Raw genomic sequence first — 18,452 nt, forward strand, 5'->3', positions numbered from 1 at the left:
AATATGCAGCCATCAAAGTGTTAAGGTTGGTTGGCGATATAATATTATTTCTCTCCAATCTATATTATTATTCATGCTTTTGCATTCGTTTAGGCATTCTATCTGTAATTGTTTAGGCCTGTTTTAGGCAATAACAATGCAAGTACGTTTTCAAGCTTCTGAATAGACTGGCATTTAATTAAAGGCTGCGACTCGATTTACGAATCCGCTATATTTACGAGGTATTATTGTACCGTTTGCTGCCTATATGTATGTAGTGTCAACATTCTAACGCCCATAAAAACGTCCGCTCAAAATTGTTAACAGTTTTTTTGCGGGATCGCTATATTTATTCCACCAAGTACAGTGAGTCCTCGAGTTATGTGAATTTGTAAATAGGCAGTTATACTCCCACTTATTTCTTATTCATATTTTTATGTGCGTATGTATTTACATATTAAATAAAGTTCTCTTTTCTCCAATTTTCTTTCCATAAAGTGGTAAAATTGGATTTGTTCAACTTTTGTAACCAAGATTGTATAGTAAATGTGTTGCAAGAAGAAAGATCCGTCCTGATAGAAATTACCAATCATATTTTTAATCTGGTTGCAGATCGTTCTTTTTCCTCGCAATGCATTCTATTTATACAATTCGATACACGGAAAGCTCCAGAATGAACCAACTGCGTAAGTGGAGGACTTACTGTGTACCTAAATACCTAATCTACACGCGGCTAACCTACGAATCCAACGAGAGTCGCAGGAATCGCCATGAAATAACAATGCTCTTCTTTCGATAACTTCGTAATATTTAAAGATTAAAATAAGTTACGAATCCAAGGATTCAAATATTATTTATTTAAACATATGTTTTGAGAATCAACTCCGATACATGTAACCTAGTAACGAGCGTGTATGAAAAAAAGCACAATGTTTTACCAACAACTTCCTCGTTAGTTAAAACTTATAATCAATTATCGATCCAACGAACAATTATTACTTATGGAGTATGTAGGCATTGCATTTCGAAAATAAATTCTTATATGTGTAACCTAGACACGACGAGTGTCTATGAAATGAGAACAATGCTCCGCGATATTTAAAGTTTCAAGTAAGTTATTCGTGATAAATGCAGATAAATGCAGAATAAAGAATGACGTTTCTCGATCAAAAGCTTAAAGTTGATTTTACTAACGAATATTTAGGCTCCGTATATGTATAAATTATTGTATATGCAAAAGAGAGTAATGATATATTTCATAAATAGTAGTTTCATTCTTGGATCCATAGCTTATTTCGAACTTTAAATTCCATGGAGCTACCGATAGAGCATTGTGATTTCATAGTGATTCATACGACTCGCCGCACCTAGGTTGTTAGGTCTATGGTGGAGTGAAGAAAGAATCGTCGGTTGGTAGGAGAAGTTTAAAAAACGCGAGCCACCATTTTCTACCTTACTCCTACCGCCTCGGATATTCGTAGCGTAGTATTCCAAACATTTTACGATTATTGTGGTTGTCAAATAACGGTCGTTAATTTTATCCGAATTTTCGTTAATAATATTTCTTCTTGTTACCATTACTGTTGTTATTACTATCACTTAGGAATATCGATAAATTCAATATCTAAGGTCCATTTCGCCAAACTAAACTCATAAAAATAAAGATACATGCGATATGCTCGTTCAGCATCCACGTCATCGGCCATGGCAGTAAGAAGGGGAAGAGTTCTCCACAACAGTGCAAATGGCGGGAAGAAGTCTCCGAAGTAAATTCTGTCGTTGATTACACCACAGGTTAAGTCTTACTGAAGGTTTCTATCATGCGGTCAGTAGTAGCATAATGATTCTGCGCACCTACGTCGCGCAGCCACACGAGCGAGCATCGGGTATCTCCGCCGCGCGAGAACGAGAAGGTATAATGTAAGCTAAACCATTTGTCCTTTAGCGAATCGAATCCATGCAATCCCTAGTAGAAATATCTTGCTTGGTATTTTATTTTTTCTCGCTCACTTTCATTCCCGTCTTCTGCAAGCCGTCAAGAAGCCGTGAGCGTGAGGATCAGCCACAGCCCGAGTTACAAAAGGTCGGTCCCTAGAATAGAAATGATACCAAACCTCGAAAGATGGTCATCGCCAGAACCTAGCCGTGAGCATCTTTCAAAGTAAGTACTATACAATGAGTCCAAACACGACATAAATCAGATTGCTTTCAATTTATTCTCATATAGAGATATTTTTCTTCGACATACCTTAATTGTTGTTGCAATTTCCAACCAACTTGTCCTTTTCTTCCATATTTACTGCACTGTTTCTTCGATTCACATGCCAATCGCTAAGGTTGCGAACTGCTACTGCTACTAGTATTTTCTCCTTGGCTTATAGGATCCAATGAAACGACGTCTCCTCTGCTATCGATACTGCGACTAAAATTAATTCTATTACCCGTATCGTCCGGTTGTTACTTAATTACGCTAAGGAATGCCTCACGACAGAAATCATTCGCTTACTCTCTATGAACAAAAGACGTAATACTTCTATCAGTCCGATCAGTCCAATAAACACAAGTTTTGCTTTTCGATGCTTCTTCGGATTGATGACTATCCGTTCGTTTACTTTTTTCTTTCGAGGTTTCATTACTGCTTGTTGATCCTTCAGATTCATCAACTGGTAGACACGTCTCTACCATTGCATCCAAGCAACTAACTAACAACTGTGCACTTTTAGCTGTGCAATTCGACTAGAAAATTCGACATTCTTGATTAAAATTTCGTATCTCCGTATTTTTAACTTTTGATTCTTTTAGTAATAAAAATTAAGCATTTATAGATGACGTATTTACTTACGTTCGTATATGGACCTGCAAATCTCCATAAACCACCAAACCCGCAACTTTGTAAATAATGTAACTGTTGTTGACTTGTATCCTCAGATGCGATCATGTTCTGTATAATTGCTTGTACAGAGTTCAATATACCTTGATCGTGACACGAGCAAAGTACACTATTAATTTTCGCATCCAGCAAATTGTGACTGTAAATAAATTCACGTTAATTAAAATAAAATTAAATCATATTTAGAGTGACTTATGTTAGTGTTTAACATACATTCTGAGAAAATTTTTCAAGAATAAAAACTTACATCACTGGAAATACCTTTGGAAACACTACAGAGGCTTCTGCAAGATATTCATAAAGGATCCGTTGCTCATTTTCGTCGGACGAGTTTTTCACCAAAGTAACCAAAACGGTTAAAACTAAAGTTTGGGTTGAAAAGTCTGTCAGCACTTCCGGATCGAGCAATACATTGTTTTCGTTGCTCACGCTTACTCTGGCACTTCGATTCTGTAGAAATTACAAAATCTTTAATCAACCTATAGTTTTTCGTCGCATTTCGTCGGATAATAGAAAGTTAAGCAATATTATTACTTTTAAAGGTGGTACTTTTCGAGGGTATTTTACTTTGTAAATAATAATAATAATAATAAGTATAAAAATAACAAACGATATAGCTAATTAAAATACGATTAATCGAACCCTTTAAATGGTTGAAATAGTTTCTTGTCAAAGATTTATACCTGATGAAAGTCATGATCCCCCGTGTTAAATTATGGTTGAAAACAATAATTTTCGTGGATGCATGTGGCATGTGTGTGGATGCATACTTCCTTGTGAAATAACAATATATAAAATAATGATAAATACCTTTGGTTCTGCTTCTTCGGTTGATTTTGTTTCCTTTGCAGTTGGTACAGAAAAGGATCGCTGTGTTTTAAATAAAATCCGTCCAGTCTTGTTAACGACGCGTACATCGTCATTTTTTGATAAATTGATGGAGTAGTATGACACATATAAGTGACAAGTTACATTGTTTTTTTACACAATCCAGGCACAGGCAAGGTAGATATATGCAAACGTGAGCATAGACACCGATAGAGGTACATACAGAGGTACATACAAGAACACAATACAACAAATAATATTATTCGATATAAAACCTTAGTATTAACGCTACTTTCGTAATATTTTTTTAATTTTGAAAACAACTCGTTTGGTCACTTTAGATGAATCATTCTGTTGTACACGTATACGATAAAAACGTAATGCGAACGTCAAATTATTAAAAACAAATGATATGTGAAACTGACATTTACAAAATATAACGTACCTGATGCGTTGAATACTGTTTCTGTTGCCTAGCTTGGGTGAGGGCAGATTGATCAAGTAGATCCCACGATTTTTGACGACGATTAGTCGGATTGCTAGACGTTGCGTTAGATGTATCCTATATACATATATATATAAATTGACAGTTTGTCAGTAATCATTTATTAAATTTAAATACTAAATGGTAAAAATACGTGCTTATCCGCGATTTAAAATTGGAGAAAATCATTAGCAGACAATTTATTTAGTAACGCGTAAAGAAAAAAGAAAACCAATCTTACGGATTTCTATAGGAAATCGTAAAAAGTAAAAAAATATAAAAACCACTCACTGTATGATGTGGAAGCAAATTATCAAGACAATCTGTGCTACCAGATTCTGCATTTTTGGCGATCGAGTGTCTAATATGACATCTACTTCGTACTTCTTCCGATACAGATACCAATGCTAATTGTGCATAAATATAACAATTGTTAATTTCAATGTACGAGAGCAAGAAGAAAATTAATGCATACTTACCAGCCAAGTAAGCTACACTTTCCGGTGTTACTTCAAATTTGTCTCTCCTGAATGGTTTAGCTACAATACCTAATAACATAGTTAGCACTCTAGCTGTTCTTGTAACAGTGGTTGGTGTGGGATGCCTATATCCTTTCAAAAGATGTCCAACTAACGCAAAATGGAAATTGGACTTAAACGAGAGTCCTACAGCCTGATCCAAATGTTTGAAATGCCATTCTAGAGGCTCGCGTGTCGACATCATAACGTGTTCCAAAGTCTGAGAAGAATATTAAAATTCTTTGGAATGATACATTACGTATAATTTAAACGTAAAGGAACGTATGAAATTTGTACCTTGTCGTCGAAAGTCCCTTGGGAATCCAAAGTATGCAAATTCTGCTCAAGAAGAGCTAAACCGCATGCATACAAAGATGCTTCGTCCAATTGGAGGACAGACGTTGCGACCCAAAATAAATATCGATGTATGGGAGATTCCTTGGAAGAAATGAATATATTTAAAGAAAAATTGAAAATATACAATATCAGCAATACTTTGAAACACAAAGAGAATGTAACTTACGGGTCTGAGCAACGGTTGTAATCGAGTGAGGCACATAATAATTGCTTCGAGCAATGTAATATCATTAAAACTCTCAAGCGCTTTCACTAATATTCTCAGTAACTGCTTCATATCTTGATCGGTTATACTTTTACTGATACATCCGAAAACGATCAAAGCTCTCGGCTGAAGAGCTGGATTAAAGCAGAATGCGAAATTTCTCGCTAAACAAGTCCAGGTTTTCAACCAATCGCACTGTGGAATGTCTCGCATACAAGCCTCCATAATTTCAAGGAGAGCATCCGTAATAATTTCTAAACTGGTTAACGAGAGCCTTTCTTTGTCATGCGTCCCGGTAACGCTACGCTCGTTACTGAACCACTTGTCGTTCGAATGTCTATAACTAGATCTAAATGCCGTACCCGCGGCAGACTTCACTTTACTAATACCAAAAAGTAAATAAAATTTCGGAAGAGAAAAATCAACCAAACTCATTCGCAATATCCTGTAAGTATCTTCTGAAAAGGAAGGCGAGCTACAAGTGCAAAGCGAGTGAATGCTGTTTATAACCAAACCGTGAGTGGACGCACGCATACTTAGACTTCCAGAGCAAACGAGAAACGTTACCGTGTGAAACAAATAGGGTAGATGTTTCCCTACATCTAGACAGTTATTAAAAGATAACATGAGTAAATATCTTGCCAAAATGGCTATATCATCCCATCTTGTATGTTGTTCTAGTAGCGGTGTAGGAGACGTGCATGTTTTATCTACAACTCGGCAAAGTCTTCCTATTACTTTCTTCGCCACTAACTGAACGTTTCCGGAAGCTAAGGCCACGGCCGTATCGGCCATTATTTCAACCGTTGGAGAACCGAGCCCGAAACTGACGCTACGTTGAATGAAATTATCCAGAACCGTGTCTATCAAATCTGGCAATCTACCGATTGTACTCCATATCTTGGCTTGTATACTTGGATACATTTCCACCTCGTCGATGGTTAACGTGACTAATTTTTCTAAAATCTTTGTAACTTGCTTCTGGCGATTCCCTCCTCCGTCGTTTGGTTTATAGAATCGTACAAGATTATTCAACCACGGGGTCATATACTCTAAACAGAGATGTTTCAATTCGATGCTCGATAAGCCAAACCCTTGTATACATTCCTCTAGAAACTCTAGCGTAAGATGGGGATCCTTCGCGGCTAAAGTTTCGCTCAGGTGTTTTATGAATATTGTATTGTTCGATGGTATACAAAGTCCAGATGTTTCCAACAGTTGCCCCTCGATTTTTAAATCAAACGTCGCGGTTAATGCGCACAATTGATTGTACGCTGCCGTTCTTAGATTTGGATCCGAACTACCAAGATTCAATAGTGCCATGTTCAATAATGTGCCAGGTACATGTTTAGGTCTAATCTTCGGGTGGACAGACACAGACTCTGGCTGCGACAGTACCCATCGATTTCTTATATGAATTATAGCCTGAACGATATTATCGCGGTCGTTATGAATAAAAGACAGCGGGCCAGTTTCGTTTGAAATGGTCAATGTGAATTGATTGTCGTCTAGTAAACAAACTTTTTCTATTTCCGACGCATAATAAACATCGTTCAAAAAAACGGAATGCGACAATACTTTGCATCTCTCCGCCGAAGTAATTTGTATGGCAGTTGGTCCAACTTTTACGGATACTTTGGTTTCCTTGTGAGACAGTTTCAAAGCACTGTTGAATACTTTTAAATCTTCATCGAGAGAAAGTGTAGCGCCGGGCAATTTTTGTTGGTCAACGTCGATCACGTCGTTCAAACGGCCCGGCCCATCGAGAAACACTACCTTTTTGTTATTTTTCAACGGCGCCAAGATTCTGTCGTGAAACTTTGTACATTCTCTCACCCAACTATTGCAATTGTAAATATATGCAGCGTGAATCTTCTCGTAAGCAACTTCGGGTAACACGTAAAACCATTTCTGTAAATATTCTGTTCTAAACCGATTCTCTGAACACGTGTGGGTAAAATCAACAACCAATTCAAACGGAGAATGACAAAATGGTTTTAGCGTAAGAATAACGTGATATATCAACAAATCACCATTGGTGTCGTCGATCCTATAAAGATATATAAATAATATTATATTGCTTTTCTCTCACTATAAAGTTATTCTCAAAATATTAAGTAGTAAGAAAAATAAAGACAAGAGCTCCAATTAACTAGCTATCCTCTTACATTACTTTAAATTTCTTTTTCCGATTTAATGTAAATATAACGAGAGAAATGCGATGTCGAGACCTACAAAATATACCTATATAATAGGGACACGTACTTGTAACGTCTAGCGATATAATAAAACACTGGATACCCCTGTTTGCTAGTGCCTGCTTGGTAGAAAATATTTAAATTCTTAATGCTCTTAAATTCTTCTTTTTCATGCATATTGTGTTTCACCATAATTTCTTCAAAATTAGTCGAAGACATATCGATGCTCGACCACGGAGCGTAAGACGAAGAAAATAGTAAACTGTTGAAATAAAGTTAGAATTTACCCCCAACAGGTAACGCCCTCTCTATAATAATAAAGAAATTTTTCAACACGATCACTTACTGCGAGTCTACTGGTTTGTGTTCCGGTGGACCAAGGTACGCCAACAACGTGGCCATTTTATCGAAAGGTCTCCTTCCTACTGCCTTATGGTCTCGACTACTGCTAAGATAATCACCAATTCGTTCTTGATGATTCCAAAGCAATCTGTGCAATGCTAAAACATTAGCGTCCGATACGAATGACATCGGATGACTGGCCTGATCTACCGTTTCGCAATCCGACGCTATCTGGATGAAAAATCTTCTCCCGATTTCGAAGTGTGCTCGCAAGAAATCATTGAACGGTAACATGTGTTGTTCCTTACTAAATTCCACGTGATTTGCAATATTTTGAAGTATTTTAGACATTAGCATAAGACCTCTCTTAACCTGAGGAGGTACGGGTTTATTCACAATGCCCATTTCTTGAGGCGAAACAATAGCTGGATTTATGAATCGCAAAAATATTACAGTCCCGACAGCTCCAATATTATTTTGCGGACATTGTGGAAATCTTTTACTGAGTACTTGATACAAACAATGGCACATCGATCGCAATTGCGGTGGAAATCTAAAAAATTCAACCAACTGATAATAAAACGAATCAACGTAAAAAAAAAAAAAAAAAAAAAAAAAAAAAATGAAATGAATATTAATCTATGACACAAAACGGGGTAGCGAAAAATAATATAAATTTCTAATTAACTTACCGATCAGCCGAAGACACTATAGCATCGAATACTTTTTGAGTCAATGCTATTAAATTGCGGCCGTTTTGTTCTATATCTTCATTGGTATCAATTCTTGCACTATCAACCTCGAAACTAGTCGTAGGATCATCCAATAAAGGTGTAATTAAAGGTTCCAGTAGATTTTGCAAGTAACTTGCACCATAAATTTTAAAACAGAACGCCATGATTTTGCTCCCAAGGCTGTTTCCTCGGAACAGCGTTTGCATACAATCAGAAACTTCAACCTCGCGATAAAACATATTCCACAAAAGAGGCGACAGTAAATGTTTAGCGTCGAACAGTGTTACGAAAACACGTGCCAATTCGTCCATTTGATTTGTCGTCACAACATTAGCCAAAGCCATCGCAATAGGCAATTCTCCTTTATCGCTAATCATTGTAACGAGCTGAACCAACTGCTCGAATCTATCGGCCAATACTGTTTCCGCTAATGTATCAAATTCTGTCCCTTGCTGAAGAATTTTCGTAAGAACTTCCATGAATGCTGCCCGTGTTTGTAAATCTGGATTATACCCTAAACTTAGCGAATGCATCAAACCGCTATCGATGTTTGCACTGAGGAGATTGCTCATTGCTTGTATGGTAGCATTGCGCAATGTAGATAATTTACCGCTAGTTAAACGTGGCTGTTGAGATACAATTTCCTTTTCTTCGGCCGCTGCTTCGTTACATTCGTTTAATAATTTCATGAAAAGAGAAAAATATTTCAAGAATAATTGAGATTTTGCTTCCATTAAATCACCACGATCAGACTCTTCGGGTTGAAGAGGAAGACCGCGTAATAATGCTCCGATTGCTTCCATACAAGCTTGATCTAAATCCCGCGTATAAACGGTTAAATCTCCACTAGTTGATGGTGTAATCTGGTGAGTAGCACCCATCACCCAGTCGGTTAAATATTCCACAAGTTTATTTCTAAATTTCATTTCTTGTCGAAACGCTAAATCGTCTCGCCGTTTCATCATCGCTTCGACAAGTTGACATAATTTTGTCTTAATGTGCATAGAATGTACAGTCATGTCCAAATGTCTAACATATCTGACGATTGCCAACATCATCCCTTCTATACTGGTCATTCCAAGGTATTCAGAAGGTTGATCCGACTTCGAATCCAATATATTTTTCATTATAAATATTATATGCTCGATAAATTGAGTATTAACATCCATTACTATGACTTGGCCTTCTTGATTAAAGAATTTCTCGACTATGCTTTTGATCTGATCGAAAAGTATCGGATACAATGCAGGACTCATTTCGTGGCCCACTAGTTCTTTAACGTGTTTCTGAATTTGATTTCCAAATTTTTCATTGTTACAGATTAGTAGTCGTAATAATAAATTGAAAACAAATTGCGTACAATACTGTACTTCTTGACTTGAATTTGATAAACCAGATGCAGTATCTTGCTGTTTTGTAGAACTTTTCTTTGCTTCTGGATATGTAGGCATGCCCGACAATGGTCTAGTTGGATAACGTTTTTGTAAACACACACCGCCCAGAGCACAGAGAAATCCTGTCATGTTCGCCCATTCGTTAATTTGTTCCTCCAGTTCATGTTCTGAATTTTGATGTGACGCTCTACGTTTTCCTGTGCTTCTATGAAATTCCATCTGACCATCTTCTGTCTTAGATTTAGGACAATTCACTAACTGTCGAGAAGTCACTTCCCAATTTCTAAACGTTTCCTCCCATGCCTAAATAAACAACCAATCATACCGTACGTTTATATCCGTTTTCTATGTATTCTATATTCTTTATGTAGAATTATTTATTACATTATACAAATTACAACGTAAAAATAATGTTTCGAAACAAATGAAACTAGCGATAATAAACATGATAAATACAAATTATGCTAATTAATAAAAATATATGAAATACGAGTAATCGATATACATACAGGCTGTACACCGTTTACACAATGTTCTATCTTCCTCAATAAGGCCATAATTCTTTTTTGTAAAGCAGCGCGTCCTAAAAAGTACATGATATACTCGTTCAATATATTATTCTCATTATGATTGAAATAATGATGAAAGAAAAACAAAAAGAAAAAGAAAAAGAAAAAGAAAAAGAAAAAAAAAAAAAAATACTACAGCATTGATTCTATAACATATATGTATACAAATTTTGAACAACACTTACCATAATTATGATCGTGATAATATATCTTACTTTCCCCGCTGGCTGTTATGGTAACAAGGTCTTTAATACTCTACTGCAGCCATATAAGGATTATACTAATCAAAATACAAAGTGAATTCAAAAATTCATGAATGAATGTTTGAATTCAAATAAAAATATCTTCGCTAGAGACCCGAATCGAAATTGATTTAAAAACAAACAAAAAAATATTACTTGGGTGTTTCCCATTTTCAATAAAACTTTTAATAAAAATGCATTAACAATCCATTATTGTTTAGCGATATTTCATTAACTTAGTTAAAATTATTTAATATACACGTTTTTGGAAACGCATTAGAAATGAAAAAAGAACAAAATTTTAAAGCAAACAAGATCGTCTTTACGTCGTATGTACATAAAATGTGTTACTAGATCATATTATATTATATTATATTCAACATTACAAATCACACTATTATTTAAAGTTAATCTTCTAGCGATATTTAATTTAGTCGTAATTTCTCGATTCGAATTCCTATTTTCTATTTTGAGAAATGTTATACTCATATTTAAATTTAAATAAAATGTTCAGGTTTTAAAATTTCCAACTCACCAGTGATTAACACAGTAGAAGCTTGCGCCAATTCAAGATACAAATGATAGTTAGGAAGTAAACAAGTTACTGCTACTTCATCACTACCGCAACGTATTTCTGCTTCTTCGCATAGCAATGCAAAACAAGACATTGATACTAAAACTGCTTCCATATTTATACTCCACAAGTACATGAAAAATACAACCTGAAGAATATATAAATATTGTAATTTGTTTATTATTGGTAAAAATTTCATCAATTTTTTAAAACGTACTTCTTTATTGTATTTATAAAAATACAAACAAACCTCTAGTTTAATATGTGCCTGCTTACAAATAGCAATCTGGCTACCCACATTCGCGTAATCCTTATGTTGTGCCAAAAAAGCATTTCTACAAATCAGTATTTCTCTAATCCATTTCAATATAGAAGTATAATTAACAATTTGATGTTGAATCAATTTTTGAGAAATCGAGGATAGAACTTGCGAACTAACATCCCAAAATGTATTAATTGGCGCTTCTGGATTCCACGCTTTTATTTTATCTGGATGATGTAATACTAACAATGCTTCCATTGCTTCATATGCTATATCTAGCATTGTTGGTTGATGAATTAGAGAAACTAAACCATTAATTAACTGCAATGTCGAGCTTTGTATTTCATGACTAGCTTTTCCTTGATTCTGTAAAATGAGTAAAATATACGTAATAATATAGAATATACATATGATATTCAGTTCACAAGCTGTAAGCGAATCTTTTACACAGAATACTTACATTCAGTAATAACATAGGGTCAGCATGAATAAGTTTCACCATCCACAAGAGTAAATTTCTATAACTCGATGTTTCTTCTCCGCGATCTCTGTACTTATTCTGTTCTTTACCTTTGAGCGTTAAACTTTGAATCATTCGTAATGGCGTGTGTGATATGTAACTCTGTGTGACTTTATTTAAAATATCAGTAAACATATTCCTAAGTTCTGTACTACGTGAATACAGAAGATCTATTTGAGGCCACCATGACAGTCTTGGTTGAGTTACAATTCTAAGATAAAAAAAAGTTAAAATTTGTAGAATCTGATATATTGAACATCAGGTGTAATTTGTTTTTATTATAATATTTTTTTATTTTAATTTTTCTATCAAATCTTCAAGTCCTTGTAAATCATTCGGTTAGAATAAAAATGTAATTCTATGTATATTTACACATATCTAACATTGGGATGACGGATGGTCGGACGACAACGCAGACGGCGATGGTAGGTCCGTACAGATCCCAATCTGTGTACCCTCATACATGCTATTTCGCTTCTTTTTATTATCATACACTTGACAATTGTTTATTCAACATTTATTCCGATTCGGCACAACGCGTATATAACATTTGTTTTCGCATGTATAATACGTACAGAGATACATTTTACTCAATCTTATTATTTCCGTTAGATAAGAAACATCGTTTCCTACTACTCCGACTTGTTATGATGTGGGTCCGGACGGACCCCAGTCATCGCCGTCCGAATGTGTTAATTACAACATACGGTTTCCCTTACTTGTATAATGAGCTAACCAAGACGAATTGGTATGTCAATGGAGAATTTAGGTTCAAGCAAACTTTAAGTACTTCGTTATTGTGAGGTTTAATGCGAAAACAGCTAACAAAACAGTCTATCATTAGGTCGATGTCTTGGGCAACATAGCTTTGACCACGAGAAAATAGCTTTCCTGGATTAAAAAATAATGCCATCAAATCGTTCATTACATGTTGAACAAGCGTGAAAATAACGTTGTTCGAATCCTGATTATTTATATAGGTCGATGCTTTACAAAGTTTAATGCAAGTGACTGCAGCAGCTTCTACTAGTTGTCTGCTAGAACTGCCATGCATTCCTAGGCCTCGTTTTACACTGTCGATAAATTGTTTTTTCTTTGAATGCCTTGGCGAACATGGAGCACCTGAATCGGCATTGACAATTTCCTCCAAAACTTTTGGAGAAAGTATAAGGAGCATAATTTGCAACGGCCAAACAGCTGCAGTTCTCCCCTTTTTATTGTCTACAAATGTATCAAGAATGTCAAATAACTCTTCGCATGCTTTTCCAAGATCCTCGTTAGGTTTCTTTTGAAGATCAGCAAATTCATGTGGATAAGTATCCATCCAATTCCAAATTGCTTTTTCCAAGGAATTCATAAGAACTATGGGTGCTGATTTTTTGAGCTGTTTAAATTTTTGTATCGTTTCTACAATAACATTACAAATGGTATTAGCATATAAGCATGTACAGATTGATTAAAATTAAATGTATTAAAATAGCAAACTTGCCGTTTAAAAGTCTCGTTAGCCTGTCAACATCCACATTGATGTGCTGAATTAATTCAATGTCGCTATAATCAGCATTCTCATCGCCACATTTTGCTAATTCCTGAAGTCTAGCTGATATTCTGTTAAATACAGCATTGAAAAAATTTAAGCTCAAGGCAAACAATACTTTACTTGCCAAATTTTTTAAATGAATGTTTTGTAGACTATCGTTTGGTACATCTAAAAATAGTATTTGGTTGTTTGTATTTCTAATTATGTAACATGTTATATTAACGATACCGAAGTTCTCATTACCTATAAATTGGCATATTTCTCTAAGCAGAAACTTTACATTCATAGCCTCGTCAAATTTAGCTGTGTCTTTTGGTTGATTCGCAAGACACTTTTCCAAAGTATCCAAAACAATAATAATAGATTCATAGCAATGTTCCATGCTGTGAAATGTACGTTGACCCCCGATACACGGTACCATTTCATTAACACTTTGAAGTATCTTAGTGAGACTGGATATTACAAGGGAGAAACGGTAACGAGAAATTTGTATCAAGCATTTTTTGTTTCTTTCCTCGTTCATACGAGAATGGGTGGTTTGAGGGACACTGTGACACGGCAACTGCACATAGAAAAAAAAAAAAAATACATTGAAATGTATAAATACAAAAACTACAATATAGCAAAAGTAGAAAATACTGGAAACAATATTTCAATGAAATATGTGAAAAGTAAATAAAGAATATATGATCATTTTTCCAAGGGAATGTTTTTATTTTCAAATTGGCAAACTCTCGTTTTGTTAGATAATTTTTTTTATATTTTTAATAATTTCTAAATTGGTCGATATAAAGGGAACTGTTAAAATCTGTACATTCGCAAAGGCGCTACTCTTTATGGTTTAATTTTAATTTTAATCTCTATTTCACGCATGTATTTTTACATGTATGGAGAAATTAAAGGCATCGCTAGAATGGTATGTGTCTTTAACAGAAAATTCAAACGTTACATGCATGCTCGTGTAATTGCATTTGGTAGTATTTAAGCGCATTGAAGTCTACCATAGATTCGAATTGTTCGATAAGCCGTGCGTGAAGCGAATGCAATTTTCATTCACGTATCCGTGACACGACGGAAGCGGCGTTGTATGGATATATGTAGAGGGGTTACAGAACGGGGAATGAAACTATATGTATGTATAGGGTATCCCAATAACTCATGGCTGAACCTTTTTCGCAGCAAATATTTCGTTTATCGTTGTTCGATAAATGATTAACATTTTCGCATTAATATCAGAAACGTTAAAATCATTCGGATATACTATTCGTAGAGAATATAAATTTCTCTGACGATTTCTTATTACAGCGAATGTATCGTATACTTGTCGATTAATTCGTATCGTATGTTACGGAGACAAAGTTTTATTCTAATCAGACCACGTAAAAGATAGTTACCGATTATTCGTAGGGAATGTAGACTCTGTAGACTCGCGTTATTCTTATTTATTTAATTTACAAGAGAGTAACATTCGCGGCAAATTGTTGGGACAAATACCTACATTTTGGAACACCTTGTATGCACCTTAACTGAATAGCTGTGGAGTGGAGAGGAAAGGGAGAAGGGGCGAAGGTCAAACCGTGGAGTCCACGGTGTGTAGAGGGAGAAGATGACGAGAAAGCATCTTCCCATGAATGAACGAACGAACGAATCAATCAACGGGAGAAACGAATGACGGTATGCTCGCGAGGACGATACCAACAACTAACGAGTAAAACAACGAAAAGGAGAATGATAATTAAATATAGCACTTTACTGCGAAAGCCACGAGATTGATTTAGGGCCATCGCGTCATTAAAAATCCATTTCGCGTTTAACGCAAGTTGAAGAGAATAGTTTTTCCAAGTGATAGTTTACAAAATCACTTTTATCATCGTGCGTGTGCATGCTTTTGTAGAAAACAGTTTGAAAGAAAGATAGTACGGTCCTTTAACGAAGGTAACAAAAACAACGATAATCTTCTACTGTTCTGAAAGTTTCCTCTATACATAAACGATTACAAGTCAGAATCGACTAAAATGAAATGTTAGAAGACTGTAAAATTTAACATTGAAACAACCTGACGGCTGTCAAAGTTGCCAATCCAATGTATATAGACGTATTATTATCCGATGTTTGGTTTCACTGCACGCGAACGTTCACTTATTAATCGAACCTGTCTTTCACACTTGGCCCGCAATCCCCATAGAACGAATTTATGGAAATCGGACAGAATATTATTTCTATCCAGATTTATGTAAGCGATCAAAACGATCGCCTGCCGGCCTTTCTAATGTCCGAGTGCGCACAGAACACACACGACGGCCTTTCTAATGTTAAGCGTTCGGTTCTTACGATACGATACGATCCACGATAAATGAAAAACGAAAGGTACAGAGCGAGATTAATAACAGGAAACGCATAGGAAGGACGGAAGGAAGGAAGGAAGGAAGGAAGGAAGGGTAAGTAAAAGGAGGCAAAGAAAAAGAGAAAAAGAGAAAAAGAGAAAAAGAGAAAAGAAGAGAAGAATGAGAACGAGCGAGAGAAAGCACCGGAAAAGGGTAGGTAAGAAAGAGAGGGAACGGACGGGCACGGAGAGGGAAGACGGATAAGACGGGAAAGAAAGCTAAACAGATTTGTAGATCGAGTCACAGTAGAAGATTATACCTGTTCCTCGAAACGTGTGATCAGCAAATTCGCCCATTCTTCCGGCTTTTGCGTGCCCATCGCCGTCCGAGGTTCAGTGACGAGCCGTCATCACGTACGACGATTCACCAATTCGCTACGAACATTCGACATCGGTACGTCGCCATTTACGAACGTCGACTGCCAGCCGAGAGAGCGCCGCGACGGCTCGCTCTTTCTCTCCCGTTGGGGAGGGGCGTCGCGACAGAGCCCTCAAGAATTACAGCGGGATCTGGGACGAAGATCCTCGCAGATGGAAACGATACCGACCGAAGCTATGCAATACTCCTGTCTAACTGACCAATCGCATTTAGGATGCTCTGAAAATATTCAAACACCCTTACCGATAACAAAAACACTATCTGCACGCTTAATCAATAAAAAACAATGCTTACAACGAACTCTCGCAATTCTTAGGTTAGAATGTCCGTGGGTGGGTGGACAGTAGTATCGGGCAGGGGACGATTCTACGTTTAAAATTAAATCGAAAAAAAGAAATAACATTTTTTCATTCAAGACCTTGTTTTCGAAACAATTTAATACGAAATTTTATCGATCTGGTCTGTCTGTCCATTGATTACTACTCTACTTGTGCTAAAATTCAATTTCTACTTATTTTTGCACGTAGAATAACCTATTGTCAGGTTTTACCACACTTTACTCGAGGAATACAGCATTGCACCACCGACGAGGTATACGAGTAGACCTATTCACCTAATGTATTTTTTCGGCCCGATTCTCTGGGGCTCTACAGCCCCATTACCAGTTCCGTGTCACTCGCAACGTTACCAACATCTTTCGAAATTAACGCAAGAGGAAGTGAGACAGAAAATCAAGTTTCAGAAATTTTATTATTTTTTAACGAAATGAAAGCTGTACGGTCCATAATTTCATTGGAGTAATCAATCGATTAAGGTTATTTAAAGATTTCTAGATTATTAAAATACGTTAGGATGTACCTCATTGACTACACCGAAAATCTTTATTTATTTAAAAAATAACTCGATATAGCAGTCAGATCGGGTCATCAAAGTCCATAAGGTGAAAGGTCTATTCGTATACTTGGTCTGTGGTAGCACGTTCACAGCCACACAGTGTTTCAAATTTATAATCTTTCTTCTAAACATTTGTAACGAATGAATTCCAACATTTATAAACTTTAAAATAATGTTGGTATCTTTAAGAATGCTATAAAATGGCAGTAACACCACTAAACAAAAATGGATATTTCTTCTTTACGTAAAATATTTATATTTATTTGGTATTCGCATATTGTATTATTTATTCAGGATGGTAATAAAATAGTCCGAATAGTTAAATATATATCTGGATAATGTACCTAGATAGTTTGGACGATAATAATAAAAACAAACAAAATACGCACAACTACAGTTTCAGCATAAATCTACATACACCGATACTACGCTTCTAACTAACATTTTGTTAAGAACCATACAGTTAACGTTGTTAAATAAAATTTACTCGGTTACATCTTTGCTCGAAGATGTAATTATGATTATCTAATTGATATGAATAATCTATGTATAGCGTGGTTATATGGATATTTGGATACTGATTGATACCGATCTAGTTTTAATATGGTGGACTATTATACATAGTTCTCCTTTGACTGCACGTTCAGGCTACTTTTCATCTAACGACGAGTTTCATGTAGGTACTCCTTTAAGCATGTTAAGAACGCGACATACTACTAGTTTAGTGCTCATCATAACCGCGCAGTTTTCTTCCCGCGTAAAAGTAGCCAATAAGAGAATAGTTTGTACATAACTACTTTTTTATCGTTATTAAATAAATAGTTTTTATCGAGTTAAACTTTGTTAATTCTTACGTCAAGAAATACTGTTAATCTCTACATTATATCCGTGAATAGTTCTAATGGGTGTCGGGTTAGTGATTTTCTCTCGAAGAACACGAATTAATTAATTTTCCGACGTGTACTGACGTTAAAAACTGCAGCATAAATCCTGCAAATGTAAGTAAATGTACTCGTTAACAGCGGAGAATGTTTCCGCGGGCATTTAAAAAATTGTTTAATATTCAGAGAAATAAGAAAGAATTTTTTGTAATTTTGCAATTACGTCGAATTATCTGTAATCTTATTCATTCTTACGCACTAAAAAATGCAACTACATCC

The 18,452-nt window shown here is 35.7% G+C and overlaps 1 protein-coding gene across 3 annotated transcripts; it reads right to left on the reverse strand.

Moving 5' to 3' along the window:
• Window positions 1-308: 308 nt before the first annotated feature.
• On the reverse strand, window positions 309-16,601 carry Nf1 (neurofibromin 1). 3 transcript variants are annotated; one of them, XM_076773963.1, is made up of 23 exons: window positions 16,280-16,601; window positions 13,880-14,198; window positions 13,586-13,804; window positions 12,816-13,503; window positions 12,037-12,307; window positions 11,565-11,942; window positions 11,276-11,462; window positions 10,684-10,725; window positions 10,439-10,512; window positions 8,494-10,232; window positions 7,806-8,354; window positions 7,527-7,721; window positions 5,223-7,311; window positions 4,997-5,137; window positions 4,661-4,919; window positions 4,473-4,588; window positions 4,143-4,259; window positions 3,680-3,739; window positions 3,117-3,319; window positions 2,822-3,008; window positions 2,486-2,715; window positions 2,228-2,413; window positions 309-2,070 (listed from the first exon to the last, which is right to left on the reverse strand). In XM_076773963.1, exons 1-22 carry the CDS (start codon window positions 16,337-16,339, stop codon window positions 2,311-2,313), a joined length of 8,226 nt encoding a protein of 2,741 aa, XP_076630078.1. In that variant the 5' UTR covers window positions 16,340-16,601; the 3' UTR covers window positions 309-2,070; window positions 2,228-2,310. The 3 variants fall into 3 exon arrangements, with proteins under 3 accessions (XP_076630078.1, XP_076630061.1, XP_076630069.1); XM_076773946.1 differs by having other exon boundaries at window positions 3,680-3,766; window positions 16,280-16,600; XM_076773954.1 differs by having other exon boundaries at window positions 2,228-2,401; window positions 3,680-3,766; window positions 16,280-16,599.
• Between the last annotated feature and the right edge of the window lie 1,851 nt (window positions 16,602-18,452).

Source organism: Colletes latitarsis, chromosome 2 (assembly GCF_051014445.1).
Source record: "Colletes latitarsis isolate SP2378_abdomen chromosome 2, iyColLati1, whole genome shotgun sequence".
In the NCBI taxonomy this organism is placed as follows: Eukaryota; Metazoa; Arthropoda; class Insecta; order Hymenoptera; family Colletidae; genus Colletes; species Colletes latitarsis.

Excerpts from the sequence above, each read along its gene's own strand:
- Nf1 (XM_076773946.1), bottom strand. The coding sequence starts at position 16,339 with ATGGGCACGCAAAAGCCGGAAGAATGGGCGAATTTGCTGATCACACGT. Across the intron at positions 10,513-10,683 it reads TTATCACGATCATAATTATG|GACGCGCTGCTTTACAAAAA; the intron begins GTAAGTGTTGTT and ends TGTACTTTTTAG. Across the intron at positions 7,722-7,805 it reads CACAAACCAGTAGACTCGCA|TTTACTATTTTCTTCGTCTT; the intron begins GTAAGTGATCGT and ends TTATTTCAACAG.